The 23074-nt window shown below is 40.7% G+C and overlaps 1 protein-coding gene across 2 annotated transcripts in view; it reads left to right on the forward strand.

Annotated features, from left to right (window-relative positions):
* The window catches only part of NBAS (NBAS subunit of NRZ tethering complex), a 405412-nt gene extending 382872 nt beyond the window's left edge, over positions 1 to 22540 (forward strand). The window contains exons 50-51 of one of the 2 annotated variants that reach the window (XR_012655479.1): positions 7943 to 8071; positions 21683 to 21770. Coding sequence is in view for 1 of the 2 variants with exons in the window: in XM_032778999.2 (XP_032634890.1) it covers positions 7943 to 8071; positions 21683 to 21958 (405 nt within the window). In the remaining variant the exon portion in view is untranslated. Of the gene's footprint in view, positions 1 to 7942; positions 8072 to 21682 lie in introns of both variants that reach the window. The other variant, XM_032778999.2, reaches the window with a different exon arrangement.
* The last annotated feature ends 534 nt before the right edge of the window (positions 22541 to 23074 follow it).

The raw sequence follows: 23074 nt of genomic DNA on the forward strand, positions 1-23074 counted from the left end.
AAGTTTCTTCTAATCTTCCCTAATACCTCGTCTAAACATCTGTAAACCCCCAGAATCCGAAAGTAATCACTAGATGGTCTTGGGGTGTAAGTTTACCTGTATGTTACGATCTATGACTGTTGCGCCGTAAGACGCATAACCTGTCTCCTCTCTTGAAGAACGCTCGTATTGTATCGTACCAGCCTTTGCTCTCCCTGAGTATCCTGTGAGTCTCTAGCAAAGGTAAGAATGGACGGCAGGTGTTGGTAGGTTGCTCAGAAAAAGCCGAGTTAGTCCCTGGCGAAGGGTAAAACCTCCATTGGTGCGTCCAACGGTAATGGCCGCCGTAACTATCAGGGCCATAACAAGTTAAAGGGAAACACTAAACTGGGGAGGTGGACAGCTCCTGGGAAGCAAAGACAACTGCTGCAATGACTTAGGATCAGATCATCGGGGAGTATTCAGTAAACGAATTACGGATCATTGGCCGCCAAGGTTTATTAAACCCTTTCCACGAGGCCATTGGTTTGAGGTGGTATGGGTGGCAACCACAGTTGATACTGCTCCAAGGGATGTCCCACAGGTCCTCCACGGGTGACCTGCCAAGGAAATTAGATCCTGGAAAATCGGTAAGGATTTCGGAGGGCCAACCGACCCTGGTGAAAGATGGGGTAGGCCTGGCACAGCCGCTCAGCTTCGGTTACCCAGAGCCACGGCGTCTGCAGATCGGGTAGCAAAGTCCACGAAACCAGTACGGTACTGCTCCCACTGGGGCTTTCCGAAAAGGACCCAAGTATCCACAACGTACTCGCTGAAATGGGTACCTCAATTATGGGGAGTGGCTGAGAGGGGCCTGGCCAGATCTTGAGCTTTCCGACCTTTGGCACAGCCTAAAACAAGACTGGACATACCGGGCGAATTCCTGCCATCCCCTCCCAGGAAAAGACTTCCCAACCGTCTTTGTTCTGGTTCACCCAGCATGACCACTGGGAGGATCAGGGCTAAGTCTCAAGAAGCTTGCCCCTGTATTATTGGAGACCACAACCGTGTGTTAAGAAGGCGCGGGGTGAGCCCCTGACTTTAAACAATCCAGTTCTCTGATTGGTCCTCTGGTCAGGTGTTCGGTTACCCTTTTCAGGTAAAAGAAACTTAACCCTTACCTTACCTATCCATTTATGACAAGGGTAGTTTAAGAACCATTGCTAAAACCATTTGATCAAAACTTGCATTTTGCAGAATCTGTCAGTGGAGCCTATTAAATACTTTGAGTAGGGAGAGAAGCATAAATCAGCTGCTTTTTGAGAAAAAAAAGACTGGATAACTTTCTGACTACCAGTAGCATTTGTGGTTCTGAAGTCTAAAGGCAATAATTGAAAAGGTGTTTAAACTTTATGATACAGGATGTTCACTGATGGCCAGGGTGTTCACTGAGATCAGAAAGAAATCTTTCCCTAAAGACACCATCATTACAGGAGGAACCAACTAGGGCCGTGCTCCTCTTGACCTACTGCTCTCAAACAAGGAAGAATTGATAGGGGAAGTAGAAGTGGGTGGCAACCTGGGCAGCAGTGACCATGAGATGGTCGAGTTTGGGATACTGACAAAAGGAAGAAAGGAGAGCAGCAGAATACAGACCCTGGATTTCAGAAAAGCAGACTTTGACTCCGTCAGGGAACTGATGGGCAGGATCCCCTGGGAGAATAACATGAGGGGGAAAGGAGTTCAGGAGACCTGGCTGTATTTTAAAGAAGCCTTATTGAGGGTGCAGGAACAAACTATCCTGAGGTGCAGAAACAATAGCAAGTATGGCCGGTAACCAGTTTGACTTAACAGAGAAATCTTCGGTGAGCTTAAACACAAAAAGGAAGCTTTCAAGAAATGGAAACTTGGACAGATGACTAGGGAGGAGTATAAAAACATTGCTCAAGCATGCAGAGGTGTACTCAGGAAGGCCAAAGCACAATTGGAGTTGAAGCTAGCAAGGGATGTGAAGGGTAACAAGAAGGGTTTCTACAGGTATGTTAGCAACAAGAAGTTGGTCAGGGAAAGTGTGGGACTCTTACTCAATGGGGGAGGCAACCTAGTGACTGATGATATGGAAAAAGCTGAAGTACTCCATGTTTTTTGTTTTTGTTTTTTTTTGCCTCGGTCTTCGCAGTCAAGGTCAGCTCCCAGACTGCTGCACTGGGCAGCACAGTATGGGAAGGAGGTGAGCAACCCTCAGTGTGAAAGAATAGGTTAAGGACTGTTTAGAAAAGCTGGACATCCACAATTCCATGGGGCCGGATCTAATGCATCCGAGGGTGCTGATGGAGTTGGCTGATGTGATTGCAGAGCCATTGGCCATTATCTTTGAAAACTCATGGCGATGGTGGGGAAGGGTCCTTGATGATTGTAAAAAGGCAGATATAGTGTCCATCTTATAAAAAGGGAAGAAGGAGAATCTGGGGAACTTACCTCACTCTCTGGAAAAATCATGAAGCAGGTCCCCAACAAATCCATTTTGAAGCACTTGGAGAAGAGGAAGGTGATCAGGAACGGTCAACATGGATTCACCAAGGGCAAGTCATGCCTGACCAACCTGATTGCCTTCTATGATGAGATAATTGGCTCTGTGGATATGGGGAAAGTGGTGGATCTGATATATCTTGAATTTAGCAAAGCTTTTGACAAGGTCTCCGACAGTATTCTTGCCAGCAAGTTAAAAAAAGTATGGATTGGATGAGTGGACTATAAAGTGGATAGAAAGCTGGTTTGATCATCGGGCTGAATGGGTAGTGATCAATGGCTCGATGTCTACTTGGCAGCCAGTATCAAGCGAAGAGCCCCAGGGGTTGGTTCTGCGGCTGGTTTTGTTCAACATCTTCATTAAGATCTGGATAATGGGATGGATTGCACCCTTAGCAAGTCACGGATAACACTCATCTGGGGGGGAGAGGTAGATATGCTGAAGGGTAGGGATATGGTCCAGAGTGACCTAGACAAATTGGAAGATTGGTCCAAAAGAAATCTGATGAGGTTCAACAAGGACAAGTGCAGAGTCCTGCACTTAGGATGGAAGAATTGCATGCACTGATACAGGCTGGGGACCAACCGGATAAGCGGCAGTTCTACAGAAAAGGACCTGGGAATTACAGTGGATGATAAGCTGGATATAAGTCAACAGTGTGCCCTGGTTGCCAAAATGGCTAACCAGCAGATCGAGGGAAGTGATTATTCCTCTCTATTTGGCACTGATGAAGCCATATCTGGAGGGCAAACAAAATGATTAGGGGGCTGGGGCACATACTTATGAGGAGAGGCTGAGGGGACTGGGCTTATTTAGTCTGCAGAAGAGAAGCGTGAGGGGAGATTTGATAGGAGCCTTCAACTACTTGAAGCGGGGTTCCAAAGAGGATGGAGCTAGGCTGTTCTCAGTGGTGGCAGATGACAGAACAAGGACCAGTGGTCTCAAGTTGCAGTGGGGGAGGTCGAGATTGGATATTAGGAAAAACTAGTTCACTAGAAGGGTGGTGAAGCACTAGAATGGGTTACCTAGAGAGGTGGTAGAATCTCCATCCTTAGAAGTTTTTAAAACTTGACTTGGCAAAGCTCTGGTTGAGATGATTTAGTTGGGGTTTGTCCTGCTTTGAGCAGTGGGTTGGACTAGATGACCTCCTGAGGTCTCTTCCAACCCTAATCTCTTATGATTCTATGATTGTCACTTCTGAGTCTTATGCCTCCAGGAGAGAAGATCTTAAGGCAGGGATGGACAAACTACGTCCCACAGGCTGGATCCGGCCCATCAGGGTTTTGGATACAGCCCGCAGGATTGTCGCTCCGGGAAATAGCCGGCACCATGTCCCTGCAGCCTTTGGGGGAGGAGGGGCAAAGGGCTGCCCTTCCCTGTGGGTGCCTCCCCAGAAGCTCCCATTGGCTGGGAACAGGGAACCACAGCCAGTGGGAGCTGCGGGAGGCAGTGCCTACTCGGGAGGACAGCACCCGGAGCCATCTGCTCCACCCTATCCCCCAAGGGCCACAGGGACATGGTGCCGGTCACTTCCCGGAGTGGTGCGGGGCCAGGGCAGGCAGGGAACCTGCCTTGGCCTCGATGCGCACTGCTGCCGCCAGAGTGCCGCTCTAGGTAAGCGGCATCAGGCTGGAGCCTGCACCCCAAATCTCTCTTGCACTCTGCACCTCTACTCCCTGCCCTGAGTCTCCTGCCACACACTGCACCCTTCCTGCACCCCAGTCCTCACCCCTGAGCCCTCTGCCGCATCCCGCACCTCTCCTGCACCCCAGTCCTCTGCCCTGAGCCCCTTGCTGTACCTCACAGCCCTCCTGCACTCCAGTCCCCTGCCCTGAGTCCCCACCCACAACCTTCCTCTGCCCAACCCCTTTCCATGAGCCCCTTCCTGCACACCACACCCCAGCCCCCTGCCCCAGCCCTACATTCATGGCCTTGCATGCAATTTCCTCACCCAGATGTGGCCCTCAGGCCAAAAGATTTGCCCAACCCTATCTTGAGAGCTAGTGGACTTTCTTGTATGGTTCATGCTGAATGCAGAAGATCAGGGAGTGAGAATTCTATGTGAAATCAGATTAGCCAAATTACAAAGTGATTTTCCCTTCCCGCTGCACCAGTGCATATACAGTACAGCATTGATCAAATTGGCCAAGTGGATTTAAAAAAGTGTTGCCTTTCACTGATGGCAACAACTGGTGCCAGAAGCATATACTAGATTTAGAAGGCCTAGTAATGGCAATTTATAGTTTTTAATCAAATATGGCACTAGCATTACATTCAGAAATCCAGCTAAGGTTGTGTCTGTGTTTCCTTTTGTATTTCAACTATACGTGTTTGCCCTGGGCTAAACCTCAGAATGCAAGGTCAGTAGTTCAAGAGCAATCTTCTTATACAAATTATCATGAAATATCTGTGGATGTTCTTGAACTATGCTTAAAAAAACTCAAACGTGTCTTTAAACATAAAATGTTCCTGGTTATGGAATGGCTGAATCTAATGTAGCATGAGTTTCTTTAGAACCCACTTCAGCCAACCATCGAAGCTCGTACTCAACTTAAAGCACTTGAGTATTCCCATTGGGATATAAACATGGGCTTAACATTAAACATTTGCTTTAGTACTTTGCTGAATTGGGACCTTAATTTTTAGGAAGGGTGTGTTATTACTCCTGTCTAAAATACATAAATAATACCACTTCAAAATTCATTTATGTATATTTGTATTATCAATATTAATACTCCCCGTGACTAAGGTACTAAATATGGCTTTACATTCAAGACTAGCTATAAGGAATTATTGGGGCCTATGTGTAATTCTTATCAGCATTATGTGGTGTTCTTTGTAAAATTTTGCAAAGGATGCAAGTTGATAATAAATATTATTGTAGAAGGGCTGACATACCTGTTTGACTTAACATTTATTTGTTGCAAAAATAATGATTTTAATATCTACATTAACTGCATTTGCAAATTTACATCATCTAATTACATTTTTTCTATAATATATTAAATCACTTCAGTGAGAAAACAAATTGTTATTCAGCAGCACAGCAGTGTTTTTAAAACACCTTTTCATTTTCCTAGTCATTGGCTTTAGAAATGCTCACTGTACCTAATTATGTTTAACAGTGTACTTAAATCAGCTGCCTTTCCTTTTCTCCTCCCACCACCTTAAGGTACAAAAGTGTGATTCTGGGGGGGATTCTTTTGAAAGCTTTTTTATAGTTATAAGCTGTTCCCTATGGCACTGCTTCTTCTCTTATGGTTTTGATGAGTTTTCAGATATGTTACCAGGACTATAAACTTGCTGTTACACTCAGGTTGTGCATCCTACAACCCTCAAAATTTATTTTTCCTAACATAAAGGTGTATCCATGGTGATAAATTGTGCTTTCCAGACACAAAGGGACTTGTAGAATTATAAATGGCTAAGTTTGCATTCTGTAATCTCCTTCGTATGTTGCTGTTTGGCAGAAATGAAGGAGAAAATCAAAATATCAAAGGCTTAAAGGGGGTAATATTTTTAATTTTGCCCCACCCTCTATAGTCTTTTCAATACAGCTGTTCATCTGTTCCTGTAATGTTAGTTCTCAATGAAAGCAAAGCCTGTCAACCGCAGACTTAGCCGTTGTTTAATTTTATAAAAACTTATGACACACTTCTGTCTATTTTTTGGCAACAAAAGACAAAATCTCCACAGTGTATTACAAACCTTTTGTTTTCTCCTTAGGCTCACCGACCTCTGCTGAGCTGCAATAATAACAAAATGTGTTACTTGATATCATAGAGAGAAGTTTTGTTGATAGCAAAGTATAGCAGGTTCTCAATTTTTGTCTGCTAAACTGCAATGCAGGCAACTGGTGAATGCAGTTGGAAGATGTTTTGCTAGTAGTCCTTTGTGTGCTGTTTTTTGTGTGTAAACTCTTTCCTGATTAGAACTTTGCTGGTGATGTGCTAGTGTAGACAAGACAAAGACATTTTTACTACTGTATTGTTTAGACTGGCTCTGAGCAGTGGAAATTTGAAAGATTTTTTTGTAGCTACCATGAACTGTTTCCAAGCACAATGTAATTTGTAGTTACATTGCATTTTGAGGTATTCATCAGAATTAAATTAATGTTTTGCTGTCAGAAATGCAGTTGAGGGGGGAACTGAAGAGTGGCTGCATTATCTGAAAATAAATTGATTGTGAAAAAAAGATGTCAGTAGGTACCCTACTTTAAGATCTCAATCCATAACAGCAAACTCAAGTACGTAATACACCAATTTATCATTTTCCATTTTTTTTAAGTTAGAGAAGATATAACTACCCCAAGGGCATGACTACATTTAGCAGCACCTTTGGGCACCAGATTCATCAAATTTGACCTTAAATGGTAAAAAAAAATTTGAGTTCCCTTTTTAGATTGTATGCTCTTTCGGGCAGGTGCAGTGTCTTTCAATGTTTTTCTGAAGCATAGAGCATGTCTGTGGATGTCTAAAATGATATTGTAATAATATCTATGTTATATAATACACAAGCTTACCAGATAGAGTACTGTTCACTGGAAACAAAGTATTGAGGAATCAGAGTAAACTAGATCTTTGAACCTGGTCACTCTGGACAAGTTAGATTGTTGTTCATAAAGGGAAAGTTATAATTTGATTTTTGAGGTAAACTAATCCCTTTTTAAAATTGGTCAGTGTTTCATTTATGCACCATAGTAGATTAAATAAAATAATTCTACATGTATAAGATAAAGACTAATAAATGTTCACTTTTTTTTACTAACATAGTAGACCTAAATAAGTGTTTGGAAGTAATCCTACTCAGTATTTTTTTTTAAGCTTCACTTTCTGTTGCCAGCCTTTGTATGAGGACACACTATACCAAAATTGTAAAGCCAAATAGTTCATGGTGGATAATAAAACATGGAAACTCATATTAAAATAGAGAAACTAATATACTGCATCAGAGCTCTGTAAAAGTCATTTGACAAGATTTTGGGGACAGCTTTATGATGCCGGACTCTGACATGAGGAGCTGTTATATTCCTTCTTTATTTTATTCCACGTTATGACTATATAACTGTGTTAAAGAAATGTTACAGATGTCTTACCTCACGTCTTACAATTTTCAGTGTTTCAGTGACCACAGCAAAAGTATTAGTCCCACAGAGAGCAGTGATTGCTCCATTCTTCTTTCGGTAAAACTCTATGTGGATTGTAATAAGTATTCAGTACTTGCCTCATTTCTCATATATATACTAAACCTTCTACTTACAACCCTGTACCACATCCTTTTTTAATTTGTGCTTTCAAGTTTCCAAACAGGCTTATTTCTACTGGGAAATTCATTTGTTTTAAAAGTTTTATTTCCATTTTGCATTTGACACAAAGTTTTCATAAAATTGTGTGTGGATAATGTTACCAAGTGTCTCCTGAATTCTGACAGTCTGGGGTTACTTTTTGTTTTCAGTGTACAAAGGAATTATGTTTGCTGCTGCTTAACCAGTCCCTCCTGCTGCCATCCCTGAAACTGCTGGTAGAAAGTAAAGACCAAGATCTTCATGCATTGGCACTGGAGCAGATAACAGCTGTTACTAAGGTATGAGCAGTTGAATTAACCATCCTTCATACTTTCAGGTAATAAAATAGCTCTTTTATCTTCGTATTGGAAGTAGAGTCTCTTGAGTACATTGTCATTATTAAGATTTTCTAAAGTTATTTTGTCTTCAGCCATAGGGCTGATAAAGATCCTTTATACATTCAAAAGAACTTACAAATGCTGTTAGTTTTAATTATCTGACTACCCAGTTGTAAGTTAATGTGATGGAACAGAAACTACTATGTTATACAAAGGAGATTTGTTTTAGTTCTTTTAAAATAACTTATTCCATACTGTTGCATAAATAGCCCACTGTTGTAGACTCTTCCATACACACGGTAGGATTGTTTATCCCTTTGGAGTGTTTTTTGCAAATAGTCAAATTTATATTAACAGATTCACTTCTAACTTTCTGGAAAATTCAGTCTTGTTGATGCTGATTTACATTTTTCACACACAACACAGGGATTTAATTTCACTCTAAGTTCAAATTTCAGTGCAACGTAAACTATAGCGTTGACAAACGCATCAATAATGCCTATAAACCACCACATTGTTTTCATTTAATTCCTATTGAGAATTTGGGATGGTGACATATCTAATGTATCTTAATGTTTAACTCTTTTTGCTATCTCCAAAGTAAGTGTATATCTGTCAATCATATGTATATATCTGAAAAGTAGGTAAGCAACTGTGTGATACAAAGCAGAAATTTAATCGAGGAGTTCTTGTAAACTCTTAATCTGGCAAACTCATGAGACTGTCGTACTAGAAGAAGCTTTATCATTATGTCTCAAGATTAATTTTCTTAGCATATTTTTGCTTAACTTTCTTTTTTGTAACATCAGGTTACAACTTAAAACAGACAGAAACCAAAACCATGAGTCTCTGACAATGCTCAAATTTGTTTTTGTGAGGAAAAAGGTTGATTGAGAATCAAAACCCTATATCCAAACTTGCTCCTTTCATTGTCATTTTCAGCTCAGTCTCTTCTTGCTTTCAATCCATTTTTTGGTTTAAATCCATTTTTGAGTTCTTGTTTAAAGGTAGCTAAAGTGTCCAAGGTCAGTTAATAAGATTTCAGCAACAAAATCCTTGTAAGATTTCCGTGCAAAATCGTACCAAAAACCTAATCTGATGTAAATACTACCTCCTCAGCCCTTTACTACATAGAAAGTTTCTTTGTGACATGTTAGTAGTCTGTGAACCCATACGTAGACAGTGACTGACTTGCTTTTGTTAAAATCACTAATATATGTTTTAAAAAAACTCTGTAATCTTCATTTCAAAGATGCAAAACCCACTGATGTACTTGAGAAAATACTTATTTAGTTGCTGTGTATGTTCATCAGATTATTAGTGGGAGTATAACAGAATGATGTAGAATCCAGTACTCACAATACCTCCTTGTAACAGGATAGAAATTGCCAGGGCATGTGCTAGAACATGATGAGCAGCTGCAGTTAGAAAAGTTAGCCTTTTTTACTTCTGTGCCACATGTGACAAAAATCTGCCTGCCACGGAAAATATAATAAAGAATAACAATTTGTTCACAATTTCCATTGTCGCTATAACCTGCAGAAACCAGGATTTATTATAAGCAGACCTGAAAGGTCTTATGGAAAACTGACTGTTGGAACTTTCAAAATACATCATACAATAAGGTTCTCGTGGAACGAACTTTCCGTATGCTTTTAAGGAAAGCTAACCATGGCTTCTCTGCATTTACTTATTAATCTACAAAATTTTCAATAAAGAGTCAGAATTAGACAGTCTACAAAGAATTTTTTAAAAGTTCTGTGCTGATTACGTCACTCTCCTGCCTTAAGTAGGTTTTACGTATGGCTGGAATCCTTTGTTTTCCAGTGTGGTTTCTCCCCTCACAGTGGAAAAATACTGGTATTCTATCATGGAATCCAGTACCAGATAACTTGATCACATGATCCTGCAGTGTCAAAGCATCCATGAGTCAGAGGTTGTTTGTAGCATCTCAGAAAAGCTTTTCAGGAAGGTGGGAGATTAGCATCTTCAAAGATCTATGGTTCTCCCTAATGGTCCAGACTGATTCTTTCTGTCTGGTGAGTGTTCCCCAGGTACAAATACTTTTGTAGTACACGTGTATAGTCAATATTCCTAATTTTAGATGTAAAAATGATACATGCATACAAATAGGATAATCATATTCAGCAAATCATAACCTTTCCAATGATATCTCACATGCCTTATCTTGAACAAAGCATCATAGTTATGCTATAATCGTATTATAACAATATTTCTATGAAAATATGGGGTGTAGTGTCACGTACAGGTCTTGTACCCCAATAATGTGGTCCAATCTGGGTCAAGGGTGGGCAGCCCTGATCTTTGGAAAGGTTCCCGCCCGCCACTTTTAAGAGTGGTTCTTTGACCATATCAGTCACTAAACCACAAGCCAGATATTCTTCCAAAATATAAAAAGCATGGGATTAATCGGAGATGAATTGGAGGGAGCAGAAAGTGCCAGATTCCTCAAAGTCTCCACACATTCTTGATGTGATTTGTGACATAATTTGCTCTCAGCAACAAGGCAAGGAGACAGAGTTGCCTTAGATCCTGTTAATATAAGTCCCAGTTAAGATAAAAATGTATTACAATTTATATTCACTAAAGAAAACGGAAGTTTATACACTAGGCCAGAGCTTCTCAAAGTGTGGTCCTGGCCCACTAGTGCTCCATGAGTTCCATTCAGGTGGTCTATGGGTAGTTCCCTCTAAGGTGCGCGCTTGTGCGACTGCACATGACACAATGAAGAGCCATTCATCTAATTAGTGGAGCCCTGCAGACACGGCTCCGCTATTTAGGTGCCTGAAGCCTGGAGAAGGCGCACATGTAAGATGAGGTGGTGGACTTGGGGGGAATAGAGGGTAGGTGGGAGGGGGCAGTGGGGTGAGAAGAGCAGGTGGGGGGAATTTGGAATGTGCAGTGGTGCAGCAATGAGAGAAAGAGGCGACTTTCCCCAGCTCTGGCTGCTGTGGCGGGGAAGAGACCCCCCCTCCTTCCCAGCCCGAGCTCGGAGGCTGCTGCAGTGGGGGAGAGAGACAGAGACACCCCCCCCTTCCCAGTTCCAGTTCAGGGGCTACCACGGTGGGGGAGAGAGGGCACCTCCATTACATTAGAAAGATAAGACTACTGATATTAAAATATGAGTTGTATGGTTTATTTGTAGAACAAAAAAAGTTAATTATTACATTTTTTTACATATAGCGTTTTTATCCAGAGTGCTTTACAGTAGTTAGCTAACAATACAAACAACATTTGCAAAGATCATTAAGTGGTCCACCAAGACGCTCAGCAATTTTCAAGTGGTCTATGAAAAAAAAAGTTTGAGAACCACTGCACTAGGCCTCTCATATAGGCTCGTTTCTTTCAAACGTTGAAGTCAATGGGTGTTTTACTATTGACTTCACTTCAGCTAGAGTAGTTTGGTCAGTGACTGAAAGGTTGATTAATAAGAGATTTTAGACAGTATTTGAAAAGCAGGTAATACAGAAGAGATTACCATTATTCTCTGTAAATCTTGTAGTGTTTGGAAGTGTTTTTGTTGCATTCCAGAAAGCATGCCTCTTGCCAGTTATTTTTCACTCTCATAATTACTTCAGGTGGAATTTTAGTAAAAGATTGTGTCAGCCAACCTGTATGCTGTGTATTAGAATCATTACATTAATATTGTAGACAGTATAATAAGTGATGCAGTTGCAAATTATATTGTGCTCTTCCCAAAATGCTTTTCACTCATGCTAAGGAATATCCTATATAACACTTTTCAATAGCTAACTTTTGCTCTTGGCAAGAGCAAATACAAAACCTGTCATGGCACAAACACTATGCCCTGGTACAGTTAGAGGATGCCTGCACTGACACCTGGAATGTGATGGTAAAAACAAAGATAAGAGAAAGGTACAGGATAGCACAGAAAAACAAGATAAGAAGCTGGTATTGACTGGTCTGTTAAAGCTTGGGTGATGTACCGAATGCTCACTACCTCGTAAAAAAGGCTACTATTAATATAGATAATCTCAAATGCATATATTTGAAGCTGCAAGATTGCTTTTTGTTGTACTGTTTTGTCTTTGACTAAACTTAGGCTACTTGGTTTCTTGAATATTTTTAATAACTAACCACAAGTGTAGTCAAGCAATTGGCTTTGGCTTTACTTAGTTTTCACATTTGTTGTAGAAGGCCAATTCCCATTTATATTAAACAGGGAAAGGAAATATGCCATCTGGCAAAGTAAAATAGTCAGATTCCCTGACATACTGCTAGCACGGCTCACAAACATGGCTGTGAAAAAAATACAGCAGTTGCTTGCTGGCACGATGTATTATTTAGCCATTTGTTGTATGATACTGACAGATTTATGGATGTTTACAGTTAAAAGGATGATGCTGAAGTGCTGATACTTGGATTGTACACCCTTTGCCGACAATAAAACAGCCAGTTTTTTTAAGCTTTTCTGAAACTTCAGACCTCTATTATTGTGTAACCTTTTGCAAACTGCCAGTTCCATCTTCTATATATCAGAAATAACTAGACTACTTCCTCGCAGTGAATATGGTGTATGAATAATTTAGAAAACTTTATCTTAGTATAACCAGTTAAGTAGTTTATGAATGTCAGTAGGATTCAGAGCTTCTCTTTAAGAGCTGCTTATTTCTTAGAACACTTTCAGTGTTGTCTTCTTTCTTATGTCAGCATGCAAAGGTTAAGACTGATTGTTTATAATACAACAATTCTATAGGCTGTTTGTAGCTATACTGTTAAAGCAGCCATAGATTTAGAGCTTATGTAGTCAGCAAAAAATGCTGCCTGTACCCAACAGACTTGAGTTGAAAGTGGGACTTGAACATGACTTTTTTTCTAGTTAGTCTAAAATAATTGTTGATATTTAGCCTACTTACATATTATATATTCATTTTTGATGTACTGGGATACATCCTTATATTTCAAAACAATTTATTCCTTTTCTAACATAAAAATTTACAAAAAATGAAGCTTGGAAAATAAATTTACAATTATTTGTTTTTGACTAATTCTGGGTGATTGTGCCAAAATAATCAGCTCCATATTCCTTGAGATCCTCTTCAGCTGTGTAACTAGCCTCTTTCTTCATTAATGACTGTTGACTTGCAACCTGGTTTATCAGTTTCTTCTTTGTTGGAATCTTTTTAAACAGTGTGTATGGCCAGAAAAGTGACTGCAAGAATATCACCAGCTTACTCCAGAGATCTAATCCCTGTGTGTCCTTGAGCCATACCTGTACAGTTCAGGGACAAAACCAACTTTTAACCTCTGCTAACAGTGCAAAACTAATACTTACATGAAGAACAAACTCAATTCTGTTCTGTCTGATGCATCATCGGCAATAGTACGTTACCACTAGCATGGTTAGATGTTATTAATCAACAGAAAAGGATAAAACCTCGCTCTTTATGGTAACATTTTTTTCCCTCTGATAACGCTATGTATCTCAGCATCTCCCTGTCCAATAGACACCAGCTGGGAACTACCATAAGCCACTGAGGTGAGAAAGGCATTCCTGTCCATCCCTGTTCTGGACTGGGCCTTGACAGCACCTGGATAGATTTTCAGAGAGCAACACATTATTTCACCTCAAATATTTAGTGTATCTCCACTTGATGTTTCATGCTATATTGCCTGCATCCATATAGGACTGGTTTAATGAACAGGGTGGTCTAAAGATGTAATAGCCAGGAACTCCCAAGTCCTAATCTTTGCCATGTACACTGTGTGGCCTTGAGTTAATTACACTGCTCTTTGGTTTTGCATGCTATGGAATGGGGTTAATACTACTGATGGTACTACTCACAATACTCATGAGGAACTGTGTGCACTAGTTAATACTTGTACAGGACTTTACAGAGTGCTATATAAAGACTGTTATCATTGTATACAGTCTCCCAAAGTGATGACTAAGACCTGCTAAGTTTAACCGGCATTTTATATCTTTCTTACAGTTTTGTTATTTTGCTGTGTAAATATTCACAAAATCAGTTTATATATGTTAAATAAAAGAACACGGCATAGCTTTGGTTGGGAAAACAATTGCTTCAGCCACAAATAAGTCAATCCTGACATATTACACTTGATCTCTGTCCAGAAAAAGGGTGAATAGGTGTGTATTTTAGTAGTTGTAGGCACTGTTGTTGTAGTCCAGTTGGTCCCAGGACATTAGAGAGATAAGGCAGGTGAGGTAACATCTTTTATTGGACCAGCTTCTCTTGGTGAGAGAGAGAAGCTTTTGAGTTTACACAGAACTCTTCTTCAGGTCTGGGAAACTATCTTTGGCTGTGTCTACACTATAGCTTAAATTGACATAACTTATGTTTCTCAGGGGCATGAAAAGTCACACCGACATAAGCACCAGTGTGAACATCCCTGTGTCGGAGGAGAGCTTCTCTCGCCAACATAGCTACTGCCTCTCATAGAGGTGGTTTTCTTATGCTAACAGGAGAGCTCTCTCCCACTGACATAGAGTGTCGTCACCCGACATGCTACAGCACTGTATGCGTAGACAAGCCCTCTGTGTCACTGCTAAATACAGGGTGGAACAGATAGTTTAACATAAGTAGTTAACATATTTCAAGGGATAATTCAAGGTGAAATGGCCCATTAACACCCCTCCAGTCATAGAGAGGAAAGGATGGGAGGAGGGGCAGCTGGAGTGTGGGGAGGGGGTTGTTAGTGGGTTAGAGATTGTTGTAATATGCCGTAAATCCAGTGTGTCTGTCTGGTCCTTGATTTTTAGTGTCTAGCAGAGTTATGAATTTAAGCTCCCAGGCTCGTCTTTTGAAAGTTTTGTGCGTGTTTCCTTTGAGGATGAAGACTGATAGGTCAGCTATAGAGTGATCACTTTGTGAAAAGTGTTCACCCACAGGTGATATGGTGTTTTTCTCTTATTATTTTCCTGTGTGAGTTCATTCAAGAGCGTCATGATTGTCTGGTTTCACCCACATATTTGCTATTGGGACATATAGTGCACTGGATAAGGTACATCACATGTTGTGATAGTTATGTGCAGAATCCAGGGATCTTGAAAGGCAGGGATAGGCAACCTATGGCACGGGTGCCGAAGGCGGCATGCAAGCTGATTTTCAGTGCACTCACACTGCTTGGGTCCTGGCCAGTGGTCTGGGGGGCTCTGCATTTTAATTTAATTTTAAATGAAGCTTCTTAAACATTTTAAAAGCCTTATTTACTTTACATACAACAAGAGTTTAGTTATATATTATAGACTTATAGAAAGAGACCTTCTGAAAATGTTAAAATGTATTACTGGCATGCAAAACCTTAAATTAGAGTGAATAAATGAAGATTCGGCATACCACTTCTGAAAGGTTCCCGATCCCTGTTGTAAAGTATGTCTGGGGTGGGGTGGTATTTATCATGTAACAGTGGAGATATCATGTGTTGTTCTGGCAGGATCTGGTGTCACTTTGAGTTGGTGTTTCCTGGTCTGTGGGGAACTTGCTTCTGATGATTAACTTGGAGAGGCTGGGGGCATTGTTTGAAGGCCAGAAGAGGGAATTCAGGAAAATTTCTTTCAGGATGGAGTCCCCATCAAGTACGAGTTATAATTGTTAGATGATAGTCCGTATGAGTTCCAGTGTGGGGTGGTAGGTGTATTTTAGCAGTTGCCTTTAAGGTGTTTACAAGACTATGTGATTGCTGTGAGTTTTGTGGGTATTTTTCATGTGTATTTGTATTCCATAAAATGTTGATAATATAAATGTATCTGAGGTGTCTGTGTGTATTGCATATGGAGTATTTGTCTCGTATTTAAATTGTAAGCTTTTTGAGGCAGGGACAGTCTTTTTGTTTTGCGTTTGTACAGTGCCTAGCACAATGGAGTCCTGGTCCGTGACTAGGGCTACTATACGCTACGATTTTACAAATTATAAATAATAATTCATGCTTTACATGTCTGTAATGTATCTGTGTACTACCAGCCAAAATGTCTTTAAAACCTGAAAACTAGTCACTTTAGCACATCCACAAGCTGACGTGTTCTGAGCCACACAGCACAAAACTAAAATCCAGGTATAACCCATGATGGTAACTCCATCTGATTTTTTAGTGTTCTTAGAATTGTTCCTCCAGAGAGTAAGGCAAGAACTACTGTACATTGAAATAATTAGCTTTGCATCCCTGGAGGTAATTTCATGCAACAGATTGATAATGTGCCAAGGATTTTTAAAAAATTCTTAATCAAGAAATGTATTTTAAAGATGTTAGTGTGAAGAAAAGTGTCAGTGAGAAGTACAACTTGTATCTAAATGAAATAAAAGGGAAATGCAGGTTCGGGGAGTTGTACCACAGAGACTTGAAAGCCAGAAAGGACCATCATGATGATCTAGTCTGACCTCTTGCACGTTGTAGGCCACAGAACCTTGCCCACACACTCCTGTAGTAGACCCATAACCTCTGAAGTCCCCTATCTTGACATAAAGACTTTAAGCTACAGAGAAATACATCATTTTAGTTTAAACTAGTGCTGTCAAGCCATTAAAAAAATTGTGATTAATTGCCATTTTAATCGCACTGTTAATTATAGAATACCATTTATTTAAATATTTTGTTGTTTTCTACACTTTCAAATATATTGATTTAAATTACAACACAATATAAAGTGTACAGTGCTCACTTTATATAATTTTTATTACAAATATTTGCACTGTAAAAAAAAATAAAATGAATAGTAGTTCAGTTCACCTCATACAAGTACTGTAGTGCAATCTTTTATCATGAAACTTGAACTTATAAATGTAGAATTATTTTTTTTTTTACATAACTGCACTCAAAAATAAAACAAGATCAAATTTAGAGCCTACCAGTGCACTTAGTTCTACTACTTCTTCTCCTTTGAGAGTCTCAGCATATTGAAGGGGTAAGATTTTTTTATCTCAGAAAGTCAGTATTCTGGAGATGGGAGGGGTGTGAGTTGTGCAGGAGAAGGGTGAATTCTTGGTGCTGCTCCTGTTTGATTGTGTTTCTGAGCTCACCAGGCTCACCTCCTATCCAAAGAGGAAGAAAGTTTCATCTTAGAAATCTGCATTCAGTGTTTGGGGAGGCAGGGGTTGGGAGCAAGCAATGACTTGTGCAGGAGGAGGGGAGAGAGATGCCTTGCTGCTGCTTCTGGAATGGTGGTTACTGGTACTGGGGCTCGCCTCCTTTTACTGAGCCAGGTGGGCTCCCTTTAGCTCGGCAAACCCTTGTTTGCAAGGGAGGATATGGATTTTACCTCAGGAATTTGGCGTGTGGCAGGGAGGAGAGGTTGGTGGTGAAAGGCTGAGCTTGCCATGCACCTGTTCTCTATGGGGTACTCCCCAGAGCGAGCTGCTAGCCAGGGGTGTTGGTCCTCGGAGTAAGAGGCCGACTTGAGACAAGGGGGCACAGCATGGGGGGGGGGCGGGGAGTGTCAGTCCACATAGCAAAGGGCCGGCCGGGCACAATGGGGCACGGTGTGAGGGAGGTCAGTCCTCAGAATAAGAGGCCAGCTGGGGGCATGGTGGGGAGGTGGGGCTTGGATGAGGGACCTGCTGGGAGGGCATTCGGAAATGGTGCATGAGGAGGCAGGGGGGAGTCGGTTCCTGGAGCAAGAGGCTGGCTGGGGGCAATGGGGCACAGAATGTGGTTGGGGGGCAGTCCTAGGGGCATTGGGGCACTGGAGGTCAGGATTTCTACCTCTCAGCCAGAGCTGGGATAGGAACCACTTCCTTTTTCCTCTCCTCTTCTTTTCCCACCCTCCAGAAGGGGATTGGGTTACTGCACCTGACTGGACACTGTGAGGTCCCTCCACAGCCGATGCCTATTTCCGTCCCTGCCCAAAGATATGAGATTAACACCATTAAAAAAATGAATGTATTAATTTTGTTTTCCATTAATCATAGGTGTTAACTGCAATAAATTGACAGCTCTAGTTCAAACTAACGAGTGACTCATGCTGAACAGGAAAACCACCAGGGTCTCTGCCAGTCTGACTTGAGGGGAAATTTCTTCCCAACCAGATATGGTGGTCAATTAGACCCGAGCATTTGGGAAAGACGTGCCAGCCAGATACCTGGAAAGAAATTGTTTGTTGTAATTCAGAGCCCTCCCCTCTAGTGTCCTATCTTCGCCCCTTGGATATACTAGCTAATAGTAGTCACAGATGGGCCATATTCCATTGTTTGTGATCTCATCATATAATCCCCTCAATAAATTTATCGAGTTCAGCCTTAAAAAGAAGTTAGGGTTTTTGCTCCCCTGCTTGCCTTGGAAAGCTGTTCCAGATCTTTGCTCCTGTGCTGGTTAGAAATCTTTGTTCTGTCTTTCATTTTAGCTTGAAAAATCCAGCATTTCCCCTACAAGAGTCTCTGAAGTCCGTAAGGGAGGGAAGTTAATTAATAAACCAATAATAATAAAGGGTAGTTTTTAAGGCAAATTCAAAGAAGGAAGGTAGTTGTACCTGGAGCCTATTATCTAAGGAGTATGGTTCATCAAATGAACATTCTTGGCATGCTGACATGCTTCCAGACTATGTCTCTCTTCCAGTGTTTTAAAAAAAGAAAGAGAGGTTGGGTTCTACCTTTAAAAAAGGAGCAAGAAATTATTCTTGCACTTTTTTCATACATAAAGATAAAGCATCATGCTGACTTCTCCCGTCATCTCTTTAACACAAGAGAGATGCTTACATTCATAAGGGTGAAAGGATCTAAAGATAATAAATTTCTTTATTCTAAAATAACTTGTGTGGTTTCTTCAGTTAGGGCTCAGTTTCATCCTTGTTGAAGTCAATGGCAGCTGTCCCACTGACTTCAAGATTAGCAGGATCCAGCATAGGCTTCTTTTGAATTCTTCACGTTCCTCTGAATATGGAGTGAACATCTCAATGTAGCCACTGTGGTGTGAGAAACAGTGATGTCTAAGGGCACGTCTACACTAGAAGCGCTACTTGCAGCTACACCACTTTTGCGCGTTTGGTGAAGATGCTGTATGCCAGAGGTCCCCAAACTGGCAGGGAGGAATGTTTGGGTGAGGGCAGCTGGGGCCCGGGCGGGGCTACCAGCCTGTCAATGCCCCCCCCTTCCCCTCCCAGAACCGCAGCCCCACTCCCAGCTCTGGGGAGGGGGGACGGGGCATGGAGAAGGATAAGGGGGGGCCCCGAAGTAGAAAGTTTTGGCACCACTGCTCTATGCAGATCGGAGAATGCTCTCCCATCAGTATAATTACTCCACCTCCACGAGAGTCGGAAGCTATGTTGGTGGGAGAGCATCTCCCGCTGACATAGCACCAATGTGGACAGGACTTAGGTCACTGTAACTTGCATCGCTCAGGAGGGTGTCTTTTTCACACCCCTGAGCGATGCAAGTTAGATTGACTTAAGTGGTAGTATAGACCTGTCCTTAGCCACTAAGTTCAGTTTGCTGGCTCACTGTACCCGAGCCATATTTAATCTCCCAGACAAAGGCACAGAGCTGGTAATTCCCCCTATTGTCTGAGAAATTGAGGTGAAATGATGAAATAGGAAATTGGGATCTAACCAAGAAATGTCCATCCTGATGCTTGGGTGGGGAGGGGGAATTCAGCCTGACAGTTTAACAAAAACACTGAGAAGCTAAGTCCTGAGCTGCTTTAGCTGTAGACAAAAAAGACAATCAGAAATGATAGCCAAGAAAAAGTTGGATGTTGTCCTGAAAAATCAGAGTGAAATGATATATGATTCTGGTTGAGTCAAAAATTGTCTAGGAATAAGTTGTCAAATATCTCCAAGATGTCATAGTCACTTCACTATTGAGATGTCACAGATTCAGCTACATATGCCTAGAAGTGGGAGAGCTGTGCTGCTGTATCAGATCACTTCAGACAACAATATGAGTGCTATTAACACTGTCTGCTCTACCAGCCATCAAAATGTAGTGGGCAGTTATTCTGGAAAATGGGACCAATGTTGAGGAAAAGGCAGATGGAATTTAAATTAAAAAAAATTGTCTGGTCAGGAAATCTCTCATTATTTATTAAACAGTTTAATTGGTATGTTCAGATTTTATCTGATGGAGTGCATTGAAATAAAGGCGGTTTCTACATACTTCTTACAATGTTCTTTTCTGTTGCTTATTAGTTTTTTTCTGGACATTGGAGACATAAGATGCTTTATGTCATTAAAGCAGTCTTGTCTTTCTAGGAACTTAGATCTGTTTTATCTGCTAAATTCACTAAAATTGAATTTAAAAACTTAATCCTGTAGCATTGTCCATACAGACATAGATCCAATTTTCAAAAGAACTCCGTACCCATTGTATGCCACAATGGGAGCTGCTGGGGGCTTTGGGCTTCGAAAATCTGAGCCTGGTTATGAGTTCTGGTCCTGAGCTCTGTTCAGACACTTGCCTGTATAGTGCACACCATTCAGTGTGTCAGAAAATATAGTTTACCTTACAATCTCCCATATGAATCTCTGTTAATCCTTGTCATAAACAGATAGTTAAGGGTTAATGCCTCTTTTACCTGTAAAGGGTTAAGAAGTTCACTCAGCCTAGTTGACACCTGACCAGAGGAACCAATGGGGGGACAAGATGGTTCAAAAGGGAGGAGGGAAGTTCACTTTGTCTGGGTCAGTTTCACTTTGACTGGAGTGGGAAAGCTCCAGAATTCAGCCTCTTATTAAGTAGTGAGTATTAGTGAAGGAAATAAATAGGTTTATGTTTATTTCTTTGTAACCTGTCTTGTGCAATTAGAGGAATAGTCAAATTGGGTATTTGGGTATTTTTTTGTGTAACTAAGTTTTTGCCCAGGGGAACATCCTCTGTGTTTGAATCTGTTGTCTGTGAGAGTCGCTGGTATGCTAATCTCTCTGAGAGGGTTTTCTTTTACCTTTCTTTTCTTTAATTAAAAGCCTTTTTCTTAATACCTGATTGATTTTTCCTTGGTTTTAGATCCCGGGGGGTTGGATCTGGATCCACCAGGAGTTGGTGGAAGAAAGGAAGGGTGATGGTTAATTTCTCCTTGTTTTAAGATCCAAAGGTTTTGGGTCTGTGTTCACCAGAAAACTGGTGAAGTCTCTCAAGGCTACCCAGGGAAGGAAAGTAGTGCTTGTGAGCAGTGGCAGTCAGACCAGATCTAAGCTGGTAATTGACCTTAGAGCATCTCATGCAGGTCCCCCACATCTGTAGCCTAAAGTTCAGAGTGGGGAAGCAACCTTGACAATCTTTCTATTAACGTAAAGATAGAAAGGGAGTTTTCTAGTATATAGAGAAGATACTGGGAATCTATTCCAAACTCTGCACTATCTTCTATTTAGTTTCTTTGTTCCTTAGTTTGAAATGTGAGGTTTTATTAATAAAATAAATGATGACTGTTAAAGGTTTTCCTGGGCGTGTAAAGTATATATCACTATTGCTATTAAGCTATGCAAAACATCCTACCATTGCTGCTTCCCAAGTAAAAAGCATGTTGGAGGAGGTCATAGTTGATGGTTATAATGGTCATGGTCCCTTGTGGCCTTAAAAAAAAAAAAATCTATGGATGTGACCAATAATTCAGTCTTCATTTTTGTGTATTTTTCTTTCTTTGCAGATTGATGATTCCAGCTGTGATTCTGAAATTCTTTCCTTGCTCCTGAATGCAAAATTAGTGGTAAAGTGCATATCTACTGTGTTCTACCCTCACCTTATCAACCACTTAGTGGCCAACCAGGAAGAGGGGCGTTGGGATATAGAGGAAATAGCAAAAGAACTGCAGGAAGCTGGCTTCAGTGCAGAGGCAGGGTCTCTTATGATGTGTTACAAAGGGACTCATCCTGCTCTCAGAACCTACAGTACTGCCCTCAGTGCTATTCAGCATTGGATCTGAGTGGCAAAACAAACTGAATTTCTTTTGACAAAACAGCTGCCTCAGTAATGTGTTTGTTTCAATTGCCTGCTTTTCAGATGGAGATCTTCTACATGAGAGACAAATGAAGTTATATATGTAGAGTTGATCATCACTACTCATGATTTGTGGAAAATGCTAACAATATACATACATTTACATACTTTCAGTTATTTTGTAACTTTTTACAAGTTCTAAAAGTATCTCTCTCATTATAGGTACAGTAAATCTCTCAAACTGGTGAAAACTTTGAAATTGGCAAAAACATTTGTGTAATATGTAAATTATAAACTAGGAAAGTAACTTGTAATGCTGCAGGGTTATACAATGTGTCACACAATTCTTGTAAGTCATTTACACCCTGGTCACAATGTAAAACAATAGTTATCAATAAAGGTGTTTAGAACAATGTATCATTGCCATGAAGAGAAATAACCAATGAGAAGTTCTGAAATCTTAAAATTGGAAATTTTTCAGTGTTGTTTTGGACATATTATTGCAATAGTTTTATTTGCGATAAGCAAAATACTTTTCATTAATTAAACCTTTTCTTTTTCCCTCCTCCTTTTGGCTGAACTGAGTATTCTTCGGGGGGAAGCAAGCTGATAATTTTTTTCACGCTTACTATAGTTTGGTCTTTTTTACTCTCCATCCAATTTCAGAAAACTTGGCTCAGATCTCCGGAAGATTTTGTTCACTGTTTTGTCTTTCCTTCCCGATATCTTCTCCTACTTGCTATGGACATGAATAGCAGATCCTTTTCAGTTTTGTTCAGTAAGGGAAATGGTGCACATGGTTTTATTCTATGTAGCCTGTTTTACGAGAAGCATTTGGTGTTCATATGTGTTTATATGATTATGGCTTTGTGTTAAAATTACCTTCTTAATTTCACTCTTGCCTAGTTCTATACTGAGATCAGTTTTCAAAGGAATTTTGTGAGAACATGAGAAAAAAATAACATTTGTTTCATTCTACAAAAATGGATGTTGAGACAATAGTTTCTAATCTTTATTTATGTATAGGGCGGCTGCCCAGTGCAGGTACTCCACAGGAAAGGCATACAACCAGATAAATGGCTTGGAAAAGAACTTAAAAAGA

The sequence above is a fragment of the Chelonoidis abingdonii genome, chromosome 3 (assembly GCF_003597395.2).
Source record: "Chelonoidis abingdonii isolate Lonesome George chromosome 3, CheloAbing_2.0, whole genome shotgun sequence".
NCBI lineage: Eukaryota > Metazoa > Chordata > Testudines > Testudinidae > Chelonoidis > Chelonoidis abingdonii.